This window comes from Saccopteryx bilineata, chromosome 3, assembly GCF_036850765.1.
Source record: "Saccopteryx bilineata isolate mSacBil1 chromosome 3, mSacBil1_pri_phased_curated, whole genome shotgun sequence".
NCBI classification, from domain to species: domain Eukaryota; kingdom Metazoa; phylum Chordata; class Mammalia; order Chiroptera; family Emballonuridae; genus Saccopteryx; species Saccopteryx bilineata.
In genome coordinates this window covers 297,631,517-297,649,869 of record NC_089492.1, presented here as the reverse complement: position 1 = coordinate 297,649,869, position 18,353 = coordinate 297,631,517, and the positions used below count along the sequence as shown (strand labels likewise).

At 45.8% G+C, this 18,353-nt stretch overlaps 1 protein-coding gene across 3 annotated transcripts in view; it reads right to left on the bottom strand.

Annotated features, from left to right (window-relative positions):
* LOC136331899 (zinc finger protein 420-like) overlaps positions 1 to 16,130 on the bottom strand; it is a 29,570-nt gene extending 13,440 nt beyond the window's left edge. Inside the window, exons 1-4 of one of the 3 annotated variants that reach the window (XR_010730556.1) lie at positions 15,974 to 16,130; positions 8,814 to 9,029; positions 5,031 to 5,123; positions 1,772 to 4,338 (exon numbers count right to left, since the gene is read on the bottom strand). Coding sequence is in view for 1 of the 3 variants with exons in the window: in XM_066271070.1 (XP_066127167.1) it covers positions 586 to 712; positions 8,814 to 8,828 (142 nt within the window). In the remaining 2 variants the exon portion in view is untranslated. The other 2 variants (XM_066271070.1, XR_010730555.1) reach the window with 2 other exon arrangements.
* Between the last annotated feature and the right edge of the window lie 2,223 nt (positions 16,131 to 18,353).

Below are 18,353 nucleotides of genomic sequence, written 5' to 3'. Positions count from 1 at the left end.
TGCTAATGTGAAGACAGAGGTCACTAGAGCAAAAGCAGAGTCCTGAGAGGATGCCGGAACATGAGACGTGTTGGAGTCCAGCTGTCCCTCTCTGACAGCAACCAGAATACACCCGGGCTTCTCACAGCCCTTTCCACTGCAGCAGCTTCCCAACCACACTGTAAAGTCTGGTTTCCTCCATGACCTTTAGATCTCTTCCCTGCCTCATCCACTTCCTCATCCCACCTATGTTGGTGGAAGGATACTGTCATTTTCTTTCCCAGCTCCAATTCCTAATTCATTATGTGCCCAGGTCAGAAGACATGATACAATATTACAATGTTCTAGAAAATAACTTTCCAAAATACTGTTTTCTGAAAACACCTTAATTGTTCTAGACAACATGTAAGTTTTCATACACTGAGTTCTAATCAATGTGCATCATGAAGCCTTTGTTTCCACACCACCAAACCTCCTAATTGTTCCCTGATGGCAGAACTCTGAAATCTACCCTGCAAGGCAGGAGCTCCTATGTGATGTTCCCCCTAATGAACAGAAGAAAAAGCTGCAGGTAGAGAATAAACTCAGGAAGGAAGTCATCCTCACCCAGGGAGACCAAGTTCCTGTAGTTCTCCAACATCACATCCGTGTACAGTTTCCGCTGAGCTGGGTCCAGGCATTCCCACTCCTCCCGAGAGAAATCTACAGCCACATCCCTGAAGGTCAATGGTTTCTAGCAAAAAAAAAGACACATTAATGCCAAAATGTGTTCAAAATGCCATCCAACATGAAAACCGGGTTAGAAGTGGTTTTGTCCTAAGAAAAAATGATCTAGTAAGATCATTTTTGCCCAGCAATATGTATTTTTTTCTAGGTGTGTGTGAGAGAGAAAGAGGGTCACACAAACTGGTCTGAGAGCGATGAGAAGCATCAACTCAAGCTGTGGACTTTTAGTTGTTCATTCACTGCTTTCTGATCTGTGCCTTTACCAGGTGCCTCTAGCTGAGCCAGTGACCAGTGGGTCAAGCCATCAATTTTGGGCTATTGCCAGCAACCAAAGGGTACTGTCTATAACCCCACACTCAACCTAGGGACCCCAGGTTTAAGTCAGTGATATCGGGGCTTTGAATTTGGGTCCTCAGTGTCCCAGGTCAGTGCCTTATTTACTGTGCCACTACCTGGTCAGGCAGCAATACTCTTTTTCAAAAAAAAATGGTCTTTTCTCAATCTTTCACACAGTAATATGTATTCTCACTTATTTTTTAACACTGAGTAATGAGGATTACACATGTCCAGAAATGCACTACACAGACTTAATTTTCCCAGAAGATGAATTTTAAAATTAAGGCATCACTGTGACCTGGTAGGTCAGGTGGATAGAGCATTCTCCTGATATGCCAATGTGGCCAGATAGATTCCTGGTCAAGGCACATACAAGAAATCAACTAATATATAATTAAAAAGTTAAACAGCAAGTTTATGGCTTTTCCTTCTCTCTCTCTCTAAAGGTTATCAATATAATTAAGGCATCAACACAGGCATGTGGATTTGTCAGTGATGTATGTGTATCACTCATGATTAGTTGTGTATATTTGTCAGGTGGAAAATCACAAGTTGAAAGTGTAAGTACTTCTTCAATTTTGACGTGGACAACAGTGAACTGCGTTTTCTAAAAATGCTGATTCTCACTCACAAGTTCAGGGATGGGGCCTGTGTTTCCACACCTCTAACAAGCTCTCTTACAGTGACACCAATGTCTCCAGTCCACGTGCCATACTCCTGAATAGCAGAGAAAGAAAACACGAAGGAAAATGCATACATAACTTCGAGCTAAAATTTTAAAAGAATTTCTTGTTCTAAAAGAAAAGGATGCATAGCAACCACAAATTTACTATACATAATCTTAGAACAAGATGTTTTTTCCCTTCCTGTGAGATTGCTTTGTGAAACAAACAGTGAAGAAAAGACCTTGTGTTTTACTTCAAACTTCATCTAAAATTTCTCAAAAAAAATGTACAAACACTGGCCAGTATTCATAAGAAACCTCATAAACATCTCTAGAAGTTTCCATAACTGATAAAAACTTCATAAGCAAGAAGGAAAATAGCTCAAATAATGTTAACATGTCAGGCACACAGATATAACAGGAGAACTAGGTCAGTTTGAAGGTGATAGAGCCTGACCTGTGGTGGCGCAGTGGGAAAAGTGTGAACTTGGAACACTGAGGTTGCTGGTTCAAAACCCTGGACTTCCCTAATCAAGGCACATATTGGAGTTTATGCTTTCTGCTCCTACCCCTTCTCTCTCCTTACTTGTTGTCCTGCTCTCTCTCCTCTTTAAAATAAATTAATAAAAATCTTAAAAATAAAGTAAAATAAAATGAAAGATACTGTGATTCTGTGGTTTCATGAATCACTTGTGAATGATACTCATTTTGTTAAGAGAGAGAGAAGAAATATCAGTTCGTGCATCTCCTTAGTTGTTCACTGATTGCTTTGTTATATGTGCCTTGATGAGAATGGAGAGGAACTACAGCAGAGAGAGTGACCCCATTGCTTACTGCTTGGGGCAAGCCAGCAACCTTGGTCTTCAACCAGGGAACTTTGGGTGGAAGGAAGTGACCATGGGGTTATGTCTATGTACCCACACTCAAGCTGGTGACCTCTGTGTCCCAGTCCAACACTCTATCCACTGTGCCCCCCACAAGTCAGGTAATACTCATTTTTAATAAACATAGTAGCAAGAAGTACATTCATAATAACAGAAAAGAATTTAAAGCAATTGATTTTTTGTCTCTAATAATTTTGAAAATTTTATACATTCATGGAGCTCTGTTGTGACATTATAGACACACAATATGAATAAGGAAATTATCAAAATGATCATAAAAATACTAATTTTTGCATATGTACATCCACATGTATGCTCCACGTCCTGTTCCTTAACACTCCCTTAAAGTAGCAAGTCTTTCTCAGCAATCTAGTGAGCAGGTCTCTTCTAGCTGCTCTTCTGTCAGAACTTCCTCAGTTATTCTGATCCGTAGAAGGTGCATTTCCTCAATCCTGTCCCACAGAGGTGACGCTGCAGCCCCATGAACCTAAAGTCTACATTCCCTTCTTACTGATGCCCGAGCCTCTGACCCACCCTCATAAGGATGTTGGACACAGCTGCCCTCCCAGGCTGATGTCACAAAGGAGATATTTCTAGTATTTGAAAGTGATTACAGAGTAATGGTGGGATGAGACATACCCCTGATCTCTCCCTTTGAAATTTCATCAAATTGAACAGTTACAACACAGTGCAGTAACCCCAGCTGGGTTCACAGGGCACCTGAAAGATCCCCACACCGAATGGACTGAAGGTGTGACCGGCTGAAAGGGCAGCAGAAGATAAAAACGCACTCAGTCAGCTCTGAAGAGAAGAGAAACCGGCCTGACCAGGTTTTTCTATTTTTTTCTTTGCTGCTCTATGGGAAGGAGGAAGGGCCATGCTGCCTGGGTCTTGTTTACTGTGAAATGGAGAGTGAAGTCCACAGTCCCTGAGCCTCCTTCAGATGGGAGAAGCGGAGAGGCTGAGGGGCAGAGGAGGAAATGATGACTAAGGGGGGGAGAGGGGAGAGGGGGCAGGCTAAGCTCAGGGTCCTGGCCACAATTCCTGAGGTCTGCCTGCAGCCACTCTCTGCACCAAGATAATGTGCAGCGCCCCAGCCTCCCAGATGCCAACTTGCTCACCTCACAGGTAGGAAGAGTGGCAGTGGCAGACCCCACAGCTAGCTCTCCAGAGCCACTCTCTCCCCTGAGAAATAGAGCTACTCCACATCCGGTCCTCTGGTTTCTTGAAATGTGGGAAGGACTGCCCAGAAACCTCAAATCGCCACTGTAAGAAACTTAGAGCCACCAAGGCATAAAGCTGGACCTGTAAACCCTCATAACATACCACACCTACCACTGACTGTGGCCCTGCCTGCATTAACGTGAAGGTCGCAGTGGAGACCTTCCCAAGAATCTCAGAGCCAAAACTTGCAGTACAGCAGGGGTCCCCAAACTTTTTACACAGGGGGCCAGTTCACTGTCCCTCAGACCGTTGGAGGGCCGGACTATAAAAAAAAAACTATGAACAAATCCCTATGCACACTGCACATATCTTATTTTAAAGTAAAAAAACAAAACGGGAACAAATACAATATTTAAAATAAAGAACAAGTAAATTTAAATCAACAAACTGACCAGTATTTCAATGGGAACTATGCTCCTCTCACTGACCACCAATGAAAGAGGTGCCCCTTCTGGAAGTGCGATGGAGGCTGGATAAATGGCCTTAGGGGGCCGCAGTTTGGGGACCCCTGCAGTATAGCAACACCTGCCAGAAAAAAACAGTAACCTCTTAAACCACAAAAAAATATTTTATTTTACTTATTTTCAATTTTTTTCATTTCTTTTTTTATTTGAATTTATTTATCTTTAATTTTTATACTTTTATTATTTTTTGTTTGTTTTTTCTTTTTTCCTTTTTTATGTTTTCCCTGCTTTTCTGTGGTATTTTATTTTACTTATCAATATTTAAGTATCTAACATAATAAAGGCCATATATGAGAAACCATCAGCCAATATTATACTAAATGGAGAAAAACTGAAAACTTTTACACTAAAATCAGGAACAACACAAGGCTGCCTGGTCTTTCCACTCCTATTCAACATAGTGCTGGAAGTGTTAGCCAGAGCACCAGGGAAGAGAAAGAAAGAAAAGGCATTAATATGGGAAAGAAGTAACGGTATCATTTTTCCAGGTGCTATATGGTCCTGTATATAGGACACCCAATGCCCAGTGGTACAGAGTTCATCCAGCATATAGATGTCCTGGGTTCAATTCTCTGTCAGGACACACAGGAGATGCGCCCATCTGCTTCTCCACTCTATCCCCTCTCAGTCGCCCCTCTTTGTCTCCTGCAGCCATGGCTCGATTGAAGCCAGTAGGCACTAGGCACTGAAGACAGCTCCATAGCCTCCACCTCAGGTGCTAAAAAATCTCTCCAGTTGCAACGAAGCAAGGACCTCAGATGGGCAGAACATCACCCCTTAGTGGGCTTGCCAGGTGGATCCTGGTCAGGGACATCCATGGGTCTGTCTCTGCCTCCGCTTCGCTCACTGAAGAAAAAAGAAAGAAAATAAGAAAACCCCAAAAACTCCACAAAAAAATATTAGAAACTATAAACCAATGCAATAAAGTTCCAGGATAGAAAATCAACATACAAAAGTGCATTGCTTTCATATATGCCAAAGATGAAACTTGAGGAAATGACCTAAAAAAAAAAAATTCCCCTTACAGTAGCAACAACAACGAAAAAAATAAAAGAAAATACCTTGGAATAAACTTAATAAACAATGTAAAGTTTCTGTATGGAGAAAACTACAAAGTATTATTAAAAGAAATTGAAAAGGACACAATGAAATGGAAAAATATTCCATGTTCATGGATTGGAAGGTCAACATAGTAAAAATGGCCATATTACCCAAAGCAATATACAAATTTAATGGAATTCCTATTAACATCCCCAAGTCATTTTTAAAAGAAATGAAACAAAAAATCACCATGATTCTATGTACCATTAAAAAAAACCCTAATAATAAAAGCTATTCTGAGAAAAAGAAAAACAAAGCCAGACATATTTCAATACTTGACTTCACATTATACTACCGTGCCATGATAATCAAAACAGACAGTATGAGTAGAAAAATAGACCCACAGACCAATGGAAAAGAACTGTGAGATGAAAGATAAAACCACAAATATACATATGGACTAATCATCTTTATCAAAGGATCCAAAACCACACAATAAAGAAAAGAAAGCTTTTTCAATAAATGCTGCTGGGAAAACTGAAAAGTCACATGCAAAAGAATGAAACACTTTATTCTCCGCCTGCACATAAAGTAATTCAAAATAGATCAAAGAGCTAAATATAAGAGCTAAAACAGTAAATTACATAGAAGAAAATATAGGTACTAAACTCACAGACCTTGGCTATACAGAGCAATTCTGTATTTGACCCTGAATTTGACCCCAATGGCAAGGGAAGTAAAGGCAAAAATAAATAAGACTATATATCAAACTAAAAAGTTTCTACACAGCAAAAGAAACTGACAACAAAATAAAGAGGCAGCCAACTAAATGGGAGATGATACTTGCAAACAACAGCTCCTATTAGGGGTTAATATCCAAAATAAATAAAGACCTCACAAAGTTCAAAAACAAAAAAAGCAAACAATCCAATTAAAAAATAGGGGGAGGACCTGAACATAAACTCCTCCTAAAAAGACATACAATTGGCCAACAGATATATGAAAACATCCTCATCCTCACTCACTAGTTGAGAAATGCAAATCAAAACTATAATGACATTAAACCTCATACCTGTTAGACTGGCTACTGTCAACAAGACAGGTAATAAGTATTGGAGACACTGTAGAGAAAAAGGAACCCTCATTCACTGCTGATAGGAATGTAATCTGGTACAGCCATTGTGGAAGAAAGTATGGAGATGCTTCAAAACATTAAGAATAGAACTACCATGACCCCAGCCATCTCTCTACTGGGTATCTACACAGAAACTCAAAAATATTCATACGTAAAGACACATGCAGACCAATGTCAACTGCTTCTTAAGTCACAGTGACCAAGACCTGGAAACAAGGAAAGTGTCCTTCAATAGAAGATAGGATAAAGATGATATACAAGGGAATACAACCCAGCCATAAAAAATGGCCCTGGCCGGTTGGCTCAGCGGTAGAGCGTCGGCCTAGTGTGTGGAGGACCCGGGTTCGATTCCCGGCCAGGGCACACAGGAGAAGCGCACATTTGCTTCTCCACCCCTCCGCCACGCTTTCCTCTCTGTCTCTCTCTTCCCCTCCCGCAGCCAAGGCTCCATTGGAGCAAAGATGGCCCGGGCGCTGGGGATGGCTCTGTGGCCTCTGCCTCAGGCGCTAGAGTGGCTCTGGTCGCAATATGGCGACGCCCAGGATGGGCAGAGCATCGCCCCCTGGAGGGCAGAGCGTCGCCCCTGGTGGGCGTGCCGGGTGAATCCCGGTCGGGCGCATGCAGGAGTCTGTCTGACTGTCTCTCCCCGTTTCCAGCTTCAGAAAAAAAAAAAAAAAGATAATAGCCTGACCAGGAAGTGGCGCAGTGGATAGAGCATCAAACTGAGATGTGGAGGACCCAGGTTTGAAAACCTGAGGTGTCCTGCTTGAACACAGGGTCATCTGGTTTGAACAAGGGGTCATTCGCTCCGCTGTAGCCCCCTGACAATTAAAGGCACGTATGAGAAAGCATTCAATGAACTAAGGTGCCGCAACGAAGAACTCATGCTTCTCATCTCTCTCTCTTCCTGTCTGTCTGTCCTTATCTGTCAAACTCTCTGTATCCATCACACACACGCAAAAATAAATGATAATCTAGTGTCATTTACAATAACAAGAACGAACCCTGAGAACATTATGCTGAGTGAAATACGTGTATCAAACCTAAGAACTGTTTACATACATAGTTGGGATGGAAAACTGAGACTCATGGACATAGATAAAAGGGGTTACCAGGAGGAGGGGAGGGAGGGGAAGGATAAGAGGAGGGGTGTGAGGAAGGGTATAAAGAGGAAGGACAAATATAAGGCGAGAGAAAATAATTGAACTCCGGGTGATAGAAATACAACATAATAGTTCAAATGCTGTTCAGGTCTTTTACTGAAACCTATGCCCTCTTATTGATCAATGTCACCTTGTTAAATTAATTTGTCTAAATAATAATAAAAAAAGTGATTAACTCATGGTGGGAATTGTTCATGCCTCAGGGAGCCTGGATGGACAGAAGGCACAGAAGGCTCTGGGACAAAGGAGGGAAGTATATAAGCCGCTGACCCTGACAATTAAAAGAGCCTGGGCCCTGGCTGGATAGCTCAGTAGGTTGGAGCATGGTCTTGAAGTGCAGAGGTTGCTGGTTTGATCCCTGCCCAGGGCACATACAGGAACAGATCAACGTTTTTGCCTCTTCCTCACTTTCTCACTGACTCTAAAATAAGTACAATAAACATTAAAAAAAAGAAAAAGAGGCCCTGGCCGGTTGGCTCAGTGGTAGAGCGTCGGACTGGCGTGCAGAAGTCCCGGGTTCGATTCCTGGCCAGGGCACACAAGAGAAGCGTCGGTCTGCTTCTCCACCCCTCCCCCTCTCCTTCCTCTCTGTCTCTCTCTTCCCCTCCTGCAGCGAGGCTCCATTGGAGCAAGGATGGCCCGGGCGCTGGGGATGGCTCCTTGGCCTCTGCCCCAGGCGCTAGAGTGGCTCTGGTCGCAACAGAGCGACGCCCCGGAGGGGCAGAGCATCACCCCCTGGTGGGCAGAGCATCGCCCCCTGATGGGCATGCCGGGTGGATCCCGGTCGGGCGCATGCGGGAGTCTGTCTGACTGTCTCTCCCCGTTTCCAGCTTCAGAAAAATACAAAAAAAAAAAAAAAAAAAAAGAAAGAAAGAAAAAGAGAAAGAGCTTGACTAGTGGCACAGTCGATAAATTGTCAACCTGGCATGCTGAGGTTGCTGGTTCAAAACCAGGGCTGACCCATTCAAGGCACATGAGGGAAACCCCTTCTAGAAGATGATGCTTCCCACTTCTCCCTGCTCTTTTTTTGCCTTTATTTTCTCTCTCCTATCTAAAATCAGTAAAATTAAAAAAAAAAAAAAGTAAATTGAAACAACCTCAGTATGCAGGAACATCAGAAGTAGAGAATTAAAGGCTGAGAGTCCTAAATCCACTAACGCTAGGAGGAAAAAAATAGTCTCTGTCCAGGACACTTACCTGAGAAGCAGCCATTCTGTCCTGGTCCTGTTCCTGCTTGTTTTCTCAGGTGACAATATGTTGAGGAGTCAAGTCTGCATTTTGAGAATGTGCCACCACAGGTGTCCACACAGCCCCTCTATCCACTTCCACCTCACTCACAGACAGAAGGACCTGGAAACGCTGAAAAGGCCACACTCTCCTGTCCTTCCTCACTGGAGTCAGCCAACAGTGCTCCTACAGGGAGACCACACTGTATTATTTTCCTGTCTTCACCTGTCTGTCCTCCCTCAGACGTACACACATTCCCACAGCAATGAGAACGGGCGCTGCTCTCCTGAATGCCCAAACCCAACACAACACCCTGTCACCTGCCCTGACCATCCCTGCTCCCCACTCTCACTAATGCATCCCGGGTGCTCTCCTCTCTGAAGCATGTCGGTGCCTCCCCACTCACCTTTGACTTTCTCTCCTAAGATTCCAGGGTTCCTCTTTTGCCTGTGAAACCTGTTTTTTGAGCCCACTTCTACTTCTGTGACTTATTTTTTTCAATACGACAGAAAGTGGGACAGGTACATGCAGACAGACCGGAAGGGAGAGAGCATCAATTCTTGTGGCTCTTTGGCTGTTCATTGATTGCTTTTTCATATGAGCCTTGATGAGGAAGGGGGGTCTACAGCAGAGTGAGTAACCCCTTGCTCAACCCTACAACCTTGGGCTTCAAGGCAGCAAACTCTGGGCTCAAGCCAGTGACCCAGTGCTGAAGTGGATGACCTCAGGGTTTCAAACCTAGGTCCTCTGCATCCCATCTATCCACTGTGACACCAACTGGTCAGGATACTTCTGTGACTTCTAAATAAAATTTATCGTATGAAAAACAAAAACAGAAAGTAAATGCATCCAGAATCCCTTCTGGTAATCCCTGGGCTCACCCTGGAATCACCTGGAGCAGCTCATGAAAAGAACAGTGGTACCTGACCTGCGGTGGTGCAATGAATAAAGTGTAGACCTGGAACACTGAGGTTGCTTGTTCAAAAAGCTGGGCTTGACTGATCAAGGAACAAATGAGAGTTGATTCTTTTTGCTCCTCCCTCCCTTACTGCTCTCTAAATTGATAAAGAACTAAACAACAACACTGCTCCACCCAGAGTAGCTCTCCAAGTTTGAGTGGGATGGTGCAGGTGATGTCCTTTCTTAAAAACTAAGCCATCGGCCTGACCTGTGGTGGCGCAGTGGATAAAGCATTGACCTGGAAATGCTGAGGTCACCGGTTCGAAACCCTGGGCTTGCCTGGTCAAGGCACATATGGGAGTTGGTGCTTCCTGCTCCTCCTCCCCTTCTCTCTCTGTTTCTCTCCTCTCTCTCCTTTCTAAAATGAATTAAAAAAAAAAAAATTTAAAAAAACTAAGCCATCGGCCTTGGCCGGTTGGCTCAGTGGTAGAGCGTCGGCCTGGCGTGCAGAAGTCCCAGGTTCGATTCCCGGCCAGGGCACACAGGAGAAGCGTCAGTCTGCTTCTCCACCCCTCCCCCTCTCCTTCCTCTCTGTCTCTCTCTTCCCCTCCTGCAGCGAGGCTCCATTGGAGCAAGGATGGCCTGGGCGCTGGGGATGGCTCCTTGGCTTCTGTCCCGGGCGCTGGAGTGGCTCTGGTCGCAACAGAGTGATGCCCCGGAGGGGCAGAGCATCGCCCCCTGGTGGGCAGAGCGTTGCCCCCTGGTGGGCAGAGCGTGGCCCCTGGTGGGTGTGCCGGGTGGATCCTGGTCGGGCGCATGCAGGAGTCTTTCTGACTGTCTCTCCCCGTTTCCAGCTTCAGAAGAATGCAAAAAAGAAAAAAAAAAATCTCCCGTTGAAATTTTCCTGTAACTGTAGTGTCTCTTTCGAACCTGCTGGTCACTCTACAACATTTTGGAGGCACCAGTGAGATCCCTGGTGCTCTGTCACCGGGTTAAGACAGGCTGGCTGGGCTCTCCAGGATGATGCCCGACCCCGCTGGATCTTTAGGAAAGGCACCCCTGAGACGTTCCAGTGCTCCAGTTATCCTGTGGGTCATGGACATCTCAGCAGACACCTCCAACCCCACATATGGCAAAAGTTGAAGAGTACAGATTCTGACCTCTCAAGATGAGTAAACAAACTCTCTTGCTTTACTGAATTCTGCTTTTCTTTTTAGGACCACTCAATTAGAAACTACTGCAATGGAGGATCGGACGCGATCACACTCAAGCACTAGGCTCTCCAGGGACGTTGGCAGAGAGTTAAGTCCTGCCTTGGGCTCCCAGGACACATTTGTTTATGCTCCCATGGAAGACAATTAGTGGGGACATTTGTTTGTGCTCTTAGAGAAAACAATTAGTGGAGACTAAAATGAGTCCTGCTGTGGGCTTCCTGATTCTCCTTTTGCCAAGATCTCGTTCTTTGCTCTTATTGTTCTGTCTGAAAACCCCTGAGTGATTGGTGTGTGAGTGGGGATCTTGGTGCCTGCACCCAAGTTTCCTGTATGTGGCTCCACAGTCAATAACCAGAGAGTCAGAGTAGGCTTTAACCTGCAGTTCTGTGGTGATCCTCATGTGGCTTAGGGTGGCATCCAACACTCTCTGATCCCAGGCAGGGCTTTACACAGACTCACTAATTGCTAAAAGGCACCTAAGGTCCCGTGAGGGACACGGCCAGGTGAGCACCTCAGAGGCTCTTCATGGGGCAACCACTTCCATTACCTGTAGAACTGTGTCTACAATTCAAGTGTAAATGTAAATAATAAATTGCCTGTTCTGTAAATTTTCTTTGCTCGTCCCAGAAATCTCCTGAGACATTTTCTGGTTTGGGCCATTTTCCTCAAACCTGCTAGGCCTCTTTTCTTGGATCTAAGACCTCTGTTTTCAGGGCACTCTGTCCGACTTCTCCCTAAAGGAAGTTACCCTTTTCTGTTAGCTCCTTGTTTGTCAAACTTTGTCTGAAAACTCTCTGTCCTTTAGTCCTCCAAGAATTGATCCAATAGGGAACATTTTAGAGAAGTAGCACAAACCTCGGGTCTTGATCCCTTTCGTAATCTTAGGGTGCTCATTTGTGCTAATGTTGTTTGCTTGTAACAAGAGGGGATAGACAAAGTAAGAACCAAACCCCACTCAAGTATATGCTTAAGAATTTCAAAATTAGATTTTCTAATAATTAAAATGTAAAAATTGTCTAAAAACACTGAAAACTCTGTAAATTAAAACAGCCAACTTTTAGAGCAGACTGGCCAAATCAAGAGACTAACCACCCCAGAGGAATTTGAACTGTCATGCCCCTGCTACAGCCCCTCCTACCTCCTCTGCTTTGGCTCCGTGAACCGCCTTATACCTGGAGCCAAACTCGAGGAGAAGACTTAGGGAATACTGCTCCTTCTAAACCCATTTTGCCTCTGAGGGGAGCCCCACCTCCTAATAAGTTGTTGCAAGAGAAGCAACCTTTCATAGTTTATGTCCTTTTTTCCCCTCAAGTGACCTATAAAATTAGAAAACTCAGAATCCTCCTTTCTCAGAGAAGCCTCAAGCCTAACAAGACTGTTAGAAACTCTACTGTACACACACCTCCCCAGCTGGGATGATTGCCAGCAGCTCTTAAGTCACTCTGTTCACTACTAAGGCTAGGAAACAACTCAAAACAAAGATGAAAAGAAAAGACTGCTTCGTTAGGAATAAACTAAGGAGCTAAGGAAGACAACCAAGAACACCTCAACAAGGTGTTTCCGGTAGTCCAGCCTAGATAAGACCCTAACACTACAGTGGGATGGGAAGCTTTGAACACTTTCCACTAGTTTCTGTTAGCAGAGATCAAGGCAGCTGCTAAAAGCCCGTCAATTTGTCTAAGATGTCAGAAGATATTGAGGGTCCTCAAGAGACCACCAAGAGCTTACAGGGTCTACACACCTCTAGACCCTGAAGTGCCAGAAAATGCTAGGGCAATTAACTTAGCCTTTATATCACAGTCAGCTCCAGACGTTAAAAGTGTACTACAAAAATTAGAAAACTTCCTGGGAATAACTCTTTAAAAGGTATAAACATCAGCTGCTAAAGAAATAAATCTAAATATTTCACAAAGGACCTTGCCCCTCCCTCACTCACATCACCCAATCTGGCCCCTCAGATGGGTGGTTAGCCAAAGACGGGTAAGATTCCTAAAGGCAGGAGCAACCGAAGACAGGCACAGTCGAAGAGGGGCCATCAGGAGAAGACTTAAAAACAACAAAGGTGAGGCTCAAACTCTCACCCCAACAATGCAAAAGTCTGCTCCCCTAAAATAGTGGCTGTCATCCACTGTTCAAGGTACCAAAAGAGGGGGGAAATTCCCTAAAAGCTCAAGAAAAACCAAGCAGCTGATGCTACTACCAAGGTAGCCTTAAAACCAGTGGAGCCTTTAGAAAGTTAATTAACTAGAAAAGGACAACTAAGTATAAGAAAAAAAATAGCTTAAAATGCCAAAGAAAAGCTTTTCTTACCTAAAGTCCTAGTCAAAAAAAGCATAGAGTCCAAGTGTTTAGTCCAGGGGTAGTCAACCTTTTTATACCCACCGCCCACTTTTGTATCTGTTAGTAGTAAAATTTTCTAACCGCCCACTGGTTCCACAGTAATGGTGATTTATAAAGTAGGGAAGTAACTTTATGTTATAAAATTTATAAAGCAGAGTTACAGCAAGTTAAAGCATATAATAATAATTACTTACCAAGTACTTTATGTCGAATTTTCGCTAAGTTTGGCAGAATAAATCTTTATAAAACAACTTACTATAGTTAAATCTATCTTTTTATTTATACTTTGGTTGCTCTGCTACTGCCCACCATGAAAGCTGGAATGCCCTCTAGTGGGCGGTAGGGACCAGGTTGACTACCACTGGTTTAGTCTGTGCCCAAGTAAATATTAAGCAAAATAGAGAAGTTATAAAAATAGAAAAAGAGGAACTTTCCCAGGTAAACATTTAGAAATAGATTTTACTGAAATAAAGCCACTGGCACAGGAATATAAGTACTGATTAATTTTTACTGACACCTTTTGAGGATAAATGGAAGCTTTCCCTACTAGAGATGAGACCACAGTAAGTTAAGAAATTACTACATAAAATTATTCCCAAATTTAGCTTGCTCATTAATATTGTTTAATAATGGGCCTGTGTTTATATCCAAGGTCTCACAGCTAGTAGGAAAGGCACTCAATATTAACTAGAAATTACATTGTGCTTACAGGACTCAAGAGTTTGGGACAAGTCAAAAAAAATAAACCGAGCCTGACCAGGCGGTGGCACAGTGGATAGAGCGTCGGACTGGGATGCCGAGGACCCAGGTTCGAGGTTGCCAGTTTGAGCGAGGGCTCATCTGGTTTGAGCAAAGCTCACCAGCTTGGACCCAAGGTCGCTGTCTCGAGCAAGGGTTACTCAGTCTGCTGAAGGCCCACGGTCAAGGCAATGCACCCCCTACTAGGCAGAATTCACCCCATATAAAATTGTATCAGATGGGGCAACACCCCTTCTCCCTAAGCTCCATTAGAGACCCCCTCGGATATGGTGCAAACAGATCCCATCAACCCTTGTAAGTTGACCCTGAGAAGGACATGCCCTGCTCCAGCCACAAACTGGAAGATGGCTGGTCTATGAATGCCAGAAGCCTGATTAGTCTCACCTTAGGACTTGTTATAACTAAACTTTAAAAAAGGGAAAAAACTAGGGTCGGGAAAGGTCAAAACAAGTCATCTTAAAATTTAGTATATGTGCCGCTATAAGTCATACAGGAGAGGGAGAACAACTCTACATAATAAATAAAAAATATATGTGCTCGTAGCTACCCCTGTAAAGTAACCTGTAAATATTAGCTACTTAGGGTGAAGACACCTCCAAAAGAAAGTATATTTTAAAGGAAAAATTGTTATAAAAGCTAAATATTTAAAGTTCAGAAAAAATTAAAAATTTATGTTACAAAGTATTTATGCAAATTGTAAAAGGTACAAAGAAAAAAACAAGTTTACAACAAAATAAGCCTCTATTATATATTCTAGTATATGTTATGCCTCAAGTTTATTTATACAGAGGAAATAGTTTTACAAAATAGAAAAGTACTAAACCTGCTGTTCCCAAAACAGGCAAGGCTTTGCGTAGCCCTCAGGGAAGCTGCTGCTTCTATGCCAACAGCTCAGGAGAAATTCAAGAAAGCTCACCACCAGTTCAGAAAACCTTAGGCAAAAATTAGAGAAAAATCCAATTAATGGTTCCCCAAAGGACTTAGACTCCCCTCCGTATAGAGGAAAATAAGTCAAGGTTTTACACATAGTATAAAAACCAGCGGGGAATGTGACAGGTGCCAAGACACTAAAACTGTTAGCATAAGCAAATGGCATTTTGTATGCCTTCTGCAATTACCACTTTACAATTTCTTGTATTTTTCAGTGCAGACTTGCAAACTGAGCTAGACCTCGAGTCCCAACTGTCAGCAACAGTCAGGAAACTCTGCAAAAGTTTGATGAACTAACCGCAACTTCTGCTTCTGTGAAATGGCTTTTTTGCACTTGGTAAAACTTCCCTGACTGAATCCTGTAGCTTTTGCCTTTATAAACCCTGAACATGGACCCCTCGGGGCCGCATGATTTGAGCCTGTGAGCTCGATGCAACCAGCGGATTAATAAATCTCCCCTTTAAGGTCTCCTGTCACTCTAGTGTCTCTTTGGAACTCAGTGGTCACTTTACCACACTTTCCCTCTCCCCGTCCCGGTCCCGTCCCCCCGCACCCCCACGTTGCCGTCTCTTCATGGCCCCTCACTGACCTCTCCTCCCTTCCCGTGTCTCTCTCCGTCCCCTGACCCCTCCCAGCCCCGCCCTGCACGTCCCCCGGGCCCCTTCGCTGTCGCCGCTCCCACACAGCCCTCCCCGCGCGGGGCCGGGGGCTCTTCTGGGGACCCCGCGTTCTCGCCCGGAATCCCCGCCCCATGGGAAGTGTGCTCTTCCAGGGCCCGGGCCTGATATTAAATGGGGTGGGGTTTCAGGAGCGGGGCTGCCCGGCTCCGGACCGAGACAGGAAACCCTGCGGCAGGGGGGTCCCATGACACACGGCGGGGGGACACAGGCGGGGCGGCCTCAGAGTTTCCCCGGAAACCGACGCGGCGTTTCCACTGCGCAGCGAAGCGGGCAGGCTCGGGGCCTCTCACCGGGACTCCGCACTAACCGCTGGGGGCTCGGGAGCGGGGCTCTCAGCGTCCGCAGTGACTCTCAGGCTCCCCACGTGCAGGAATGAGGACGGGGAGAATCAGGTTTAAACTCGGAAGACCGGCTCCAGATCCCACGTAACCTTCGCCACAGCCGCTTCCTGGTCTGTAAGGAACTGCGCGTGCGCATCGCTTCTAAAGGCGTGCGGGTTACGGACCAACTGAGCGCTTCCTTCAGCGCGCAGGATTTTTTTTTTTTTTTTTTTTGACTGAGACAGTATGAAAGTCAGACAGGAAGGACGGCATCCTAGTCTGACGCTCACTGCGCCCTCGCATTTATGCATTCATTGCTTGCTTCTTGTATGTGCTCCATCCCATTACCCACAGCCCTTAGTGGATCAGGAGGACAGTAACAAACTGAGCAACCCCGGCAGGGACTCGTCATAATATTAACTTTCTGAGGAAAAATCTTAGATATTTTATTACCTTAGTGAGATTCCAAGATCTACAAAAAACTGTAACTGGTGAGAAAGGTGGAGGGGAGCCCACTACAGGGGTGTTTTCGTCCCTTCCCTGCTGTCTCCACTCCTGATTGATCATTACTAATATCCCGCCCGCGCCTGACCAGATGACGGTGCAGGGAACATCAGACTGGGACCCCGAGGACCTAGGTTCGAAACCCCTAGGTCTCCAGCTTGAGCAACGAGGTAACTCGATGTGTTGTGCCCAGACCCACCCCCGCCCCTCAAGGCACATATGAGAAAGCAATCACTGAACAACTAAAATGCCGCAACAAAAAATTGATGCTTCTCATCTCTCTTCCTTCTTGTCTGACTCTTACAGTGTCTCTGTCAAAAGAAAACCAAAAACCTGACTGGGATGCAGAGGACCCAGGTTTGAGACCCCGAGGTCGCCAGCTTGAGCGTGGGCTCATCTGGTTTGAGCAAAAAAGCTCACCAGCTTGGACCCAAAGTGGCTGGCTCCAGCAAGGGGTTACTTGGTCTGCTGAAAGCCCGCGGTCAAGGCACATATGAGAAAGCAATCAATGAACAACTAAGGTGCCACAACAAAAAACTAATGATTGGTGCTTCTCATCTCTCCGTTCCTGTCTGTCTGTCCCTGTCTCTCTCTGTCTCTTTAAAAAAAAAAAAAAAAAAAAAAATCCCGCGCGCTGAGGGAACCGTTCAGTTGGTTCCATAACCCGCTGGCCTTTAGAGGCGAAGCACACACGCAGTTCCTTACAGACTAGGAAGCGGTTGTAAGGAAGATCACGCGAATCTGGAGCGGGTCTTCCAAGTTTAAACATGATCCTCCCCGTTCCTATTCATGCACGCGGGGATCCTGAGAGTCGCTGTGGACGCCGGGAGCCCCGCTCCCGAGCCCCCAGCGGTGAGTGCGGAGTCCCGGTGAGAGGCCCCGAGCCTGCCCGCTTCGCTGCCGGGTGGGGACTCCGCGTCGGTTTCCGGGGAACTCTGAGGCCGCCCCGCCGGTGTCTCCCCCCCCCCCCCCCGCCATCGGGCGTGGGATCCACCCTGCCGCGGGGTTTACTGCTTCGGTCCCGAGGGGCAGCGCCCCCCTCCCGGCCCTATGCGCTGTTTAAAGTCCCGGGAGACGGACAGTGTGCGCCCCTCCCCTCGCCCGGCCTCTCTCGGCCCGTAGAGCCCGGACTACACCCCACCCCCCTCTTGGGGAACTAAGGACCTCCTCCTGACATCCCCCGGCTTAATAAGAGGCCCGGGTCCAGGAAGAGCACATTCTCCATGGGGCGGGGATTGGGGGCAGGAGAACGCAGTTTCCCCAGAAGAGCCCCCGGCCCCGCGCGGGGAGGGCTGTGTGGGAGCGGCGACAGCGCAGGGCGGAGCTGGGAGGGGTCAGGGGACGGAGAGAGACATGGGAGGGGAGGAGAGGTCAGTGGGGCCCCTTGAAGAGACTGCGGAGGGGGGGGGGACGGGGACGGACGGGACAGCGACGGGGAGAGTGACAGTAACGGGGAAAGGAGCGCGAGGGGAAGAAAGGGGAGACACCCCGAGGAGAGGGAGGGGCCCGGAGAGAAGGGCGCTCAGGGAGGGGGGCTGGTGAGCTGAAGGGGGGAGGAGAAAGAATTCTTTTTGTTGTTGTTGTCCCAATGGATTTACCTTTTTTATTACACATCTGACATTTAATTTATTAAAAAGAAAAAAAACCTTAGTCTGTTGAATGTCTGCTTTCTTGCAGTAGTTAACTTTATAAATAAGCATTGGTGATACCCCAGAAACACACCTTATAATTGTTTTATTTTTCCTCCCTGAAGTGAGAAGCAGGGAGGCAGAAAGACACTACTGCATGCACCCCCACCGGTATCCACCCACCTTCCAAGCCCACTAGGGCTTATCTGGGGCTGTTGCTCTGCAGTCCAGCTAT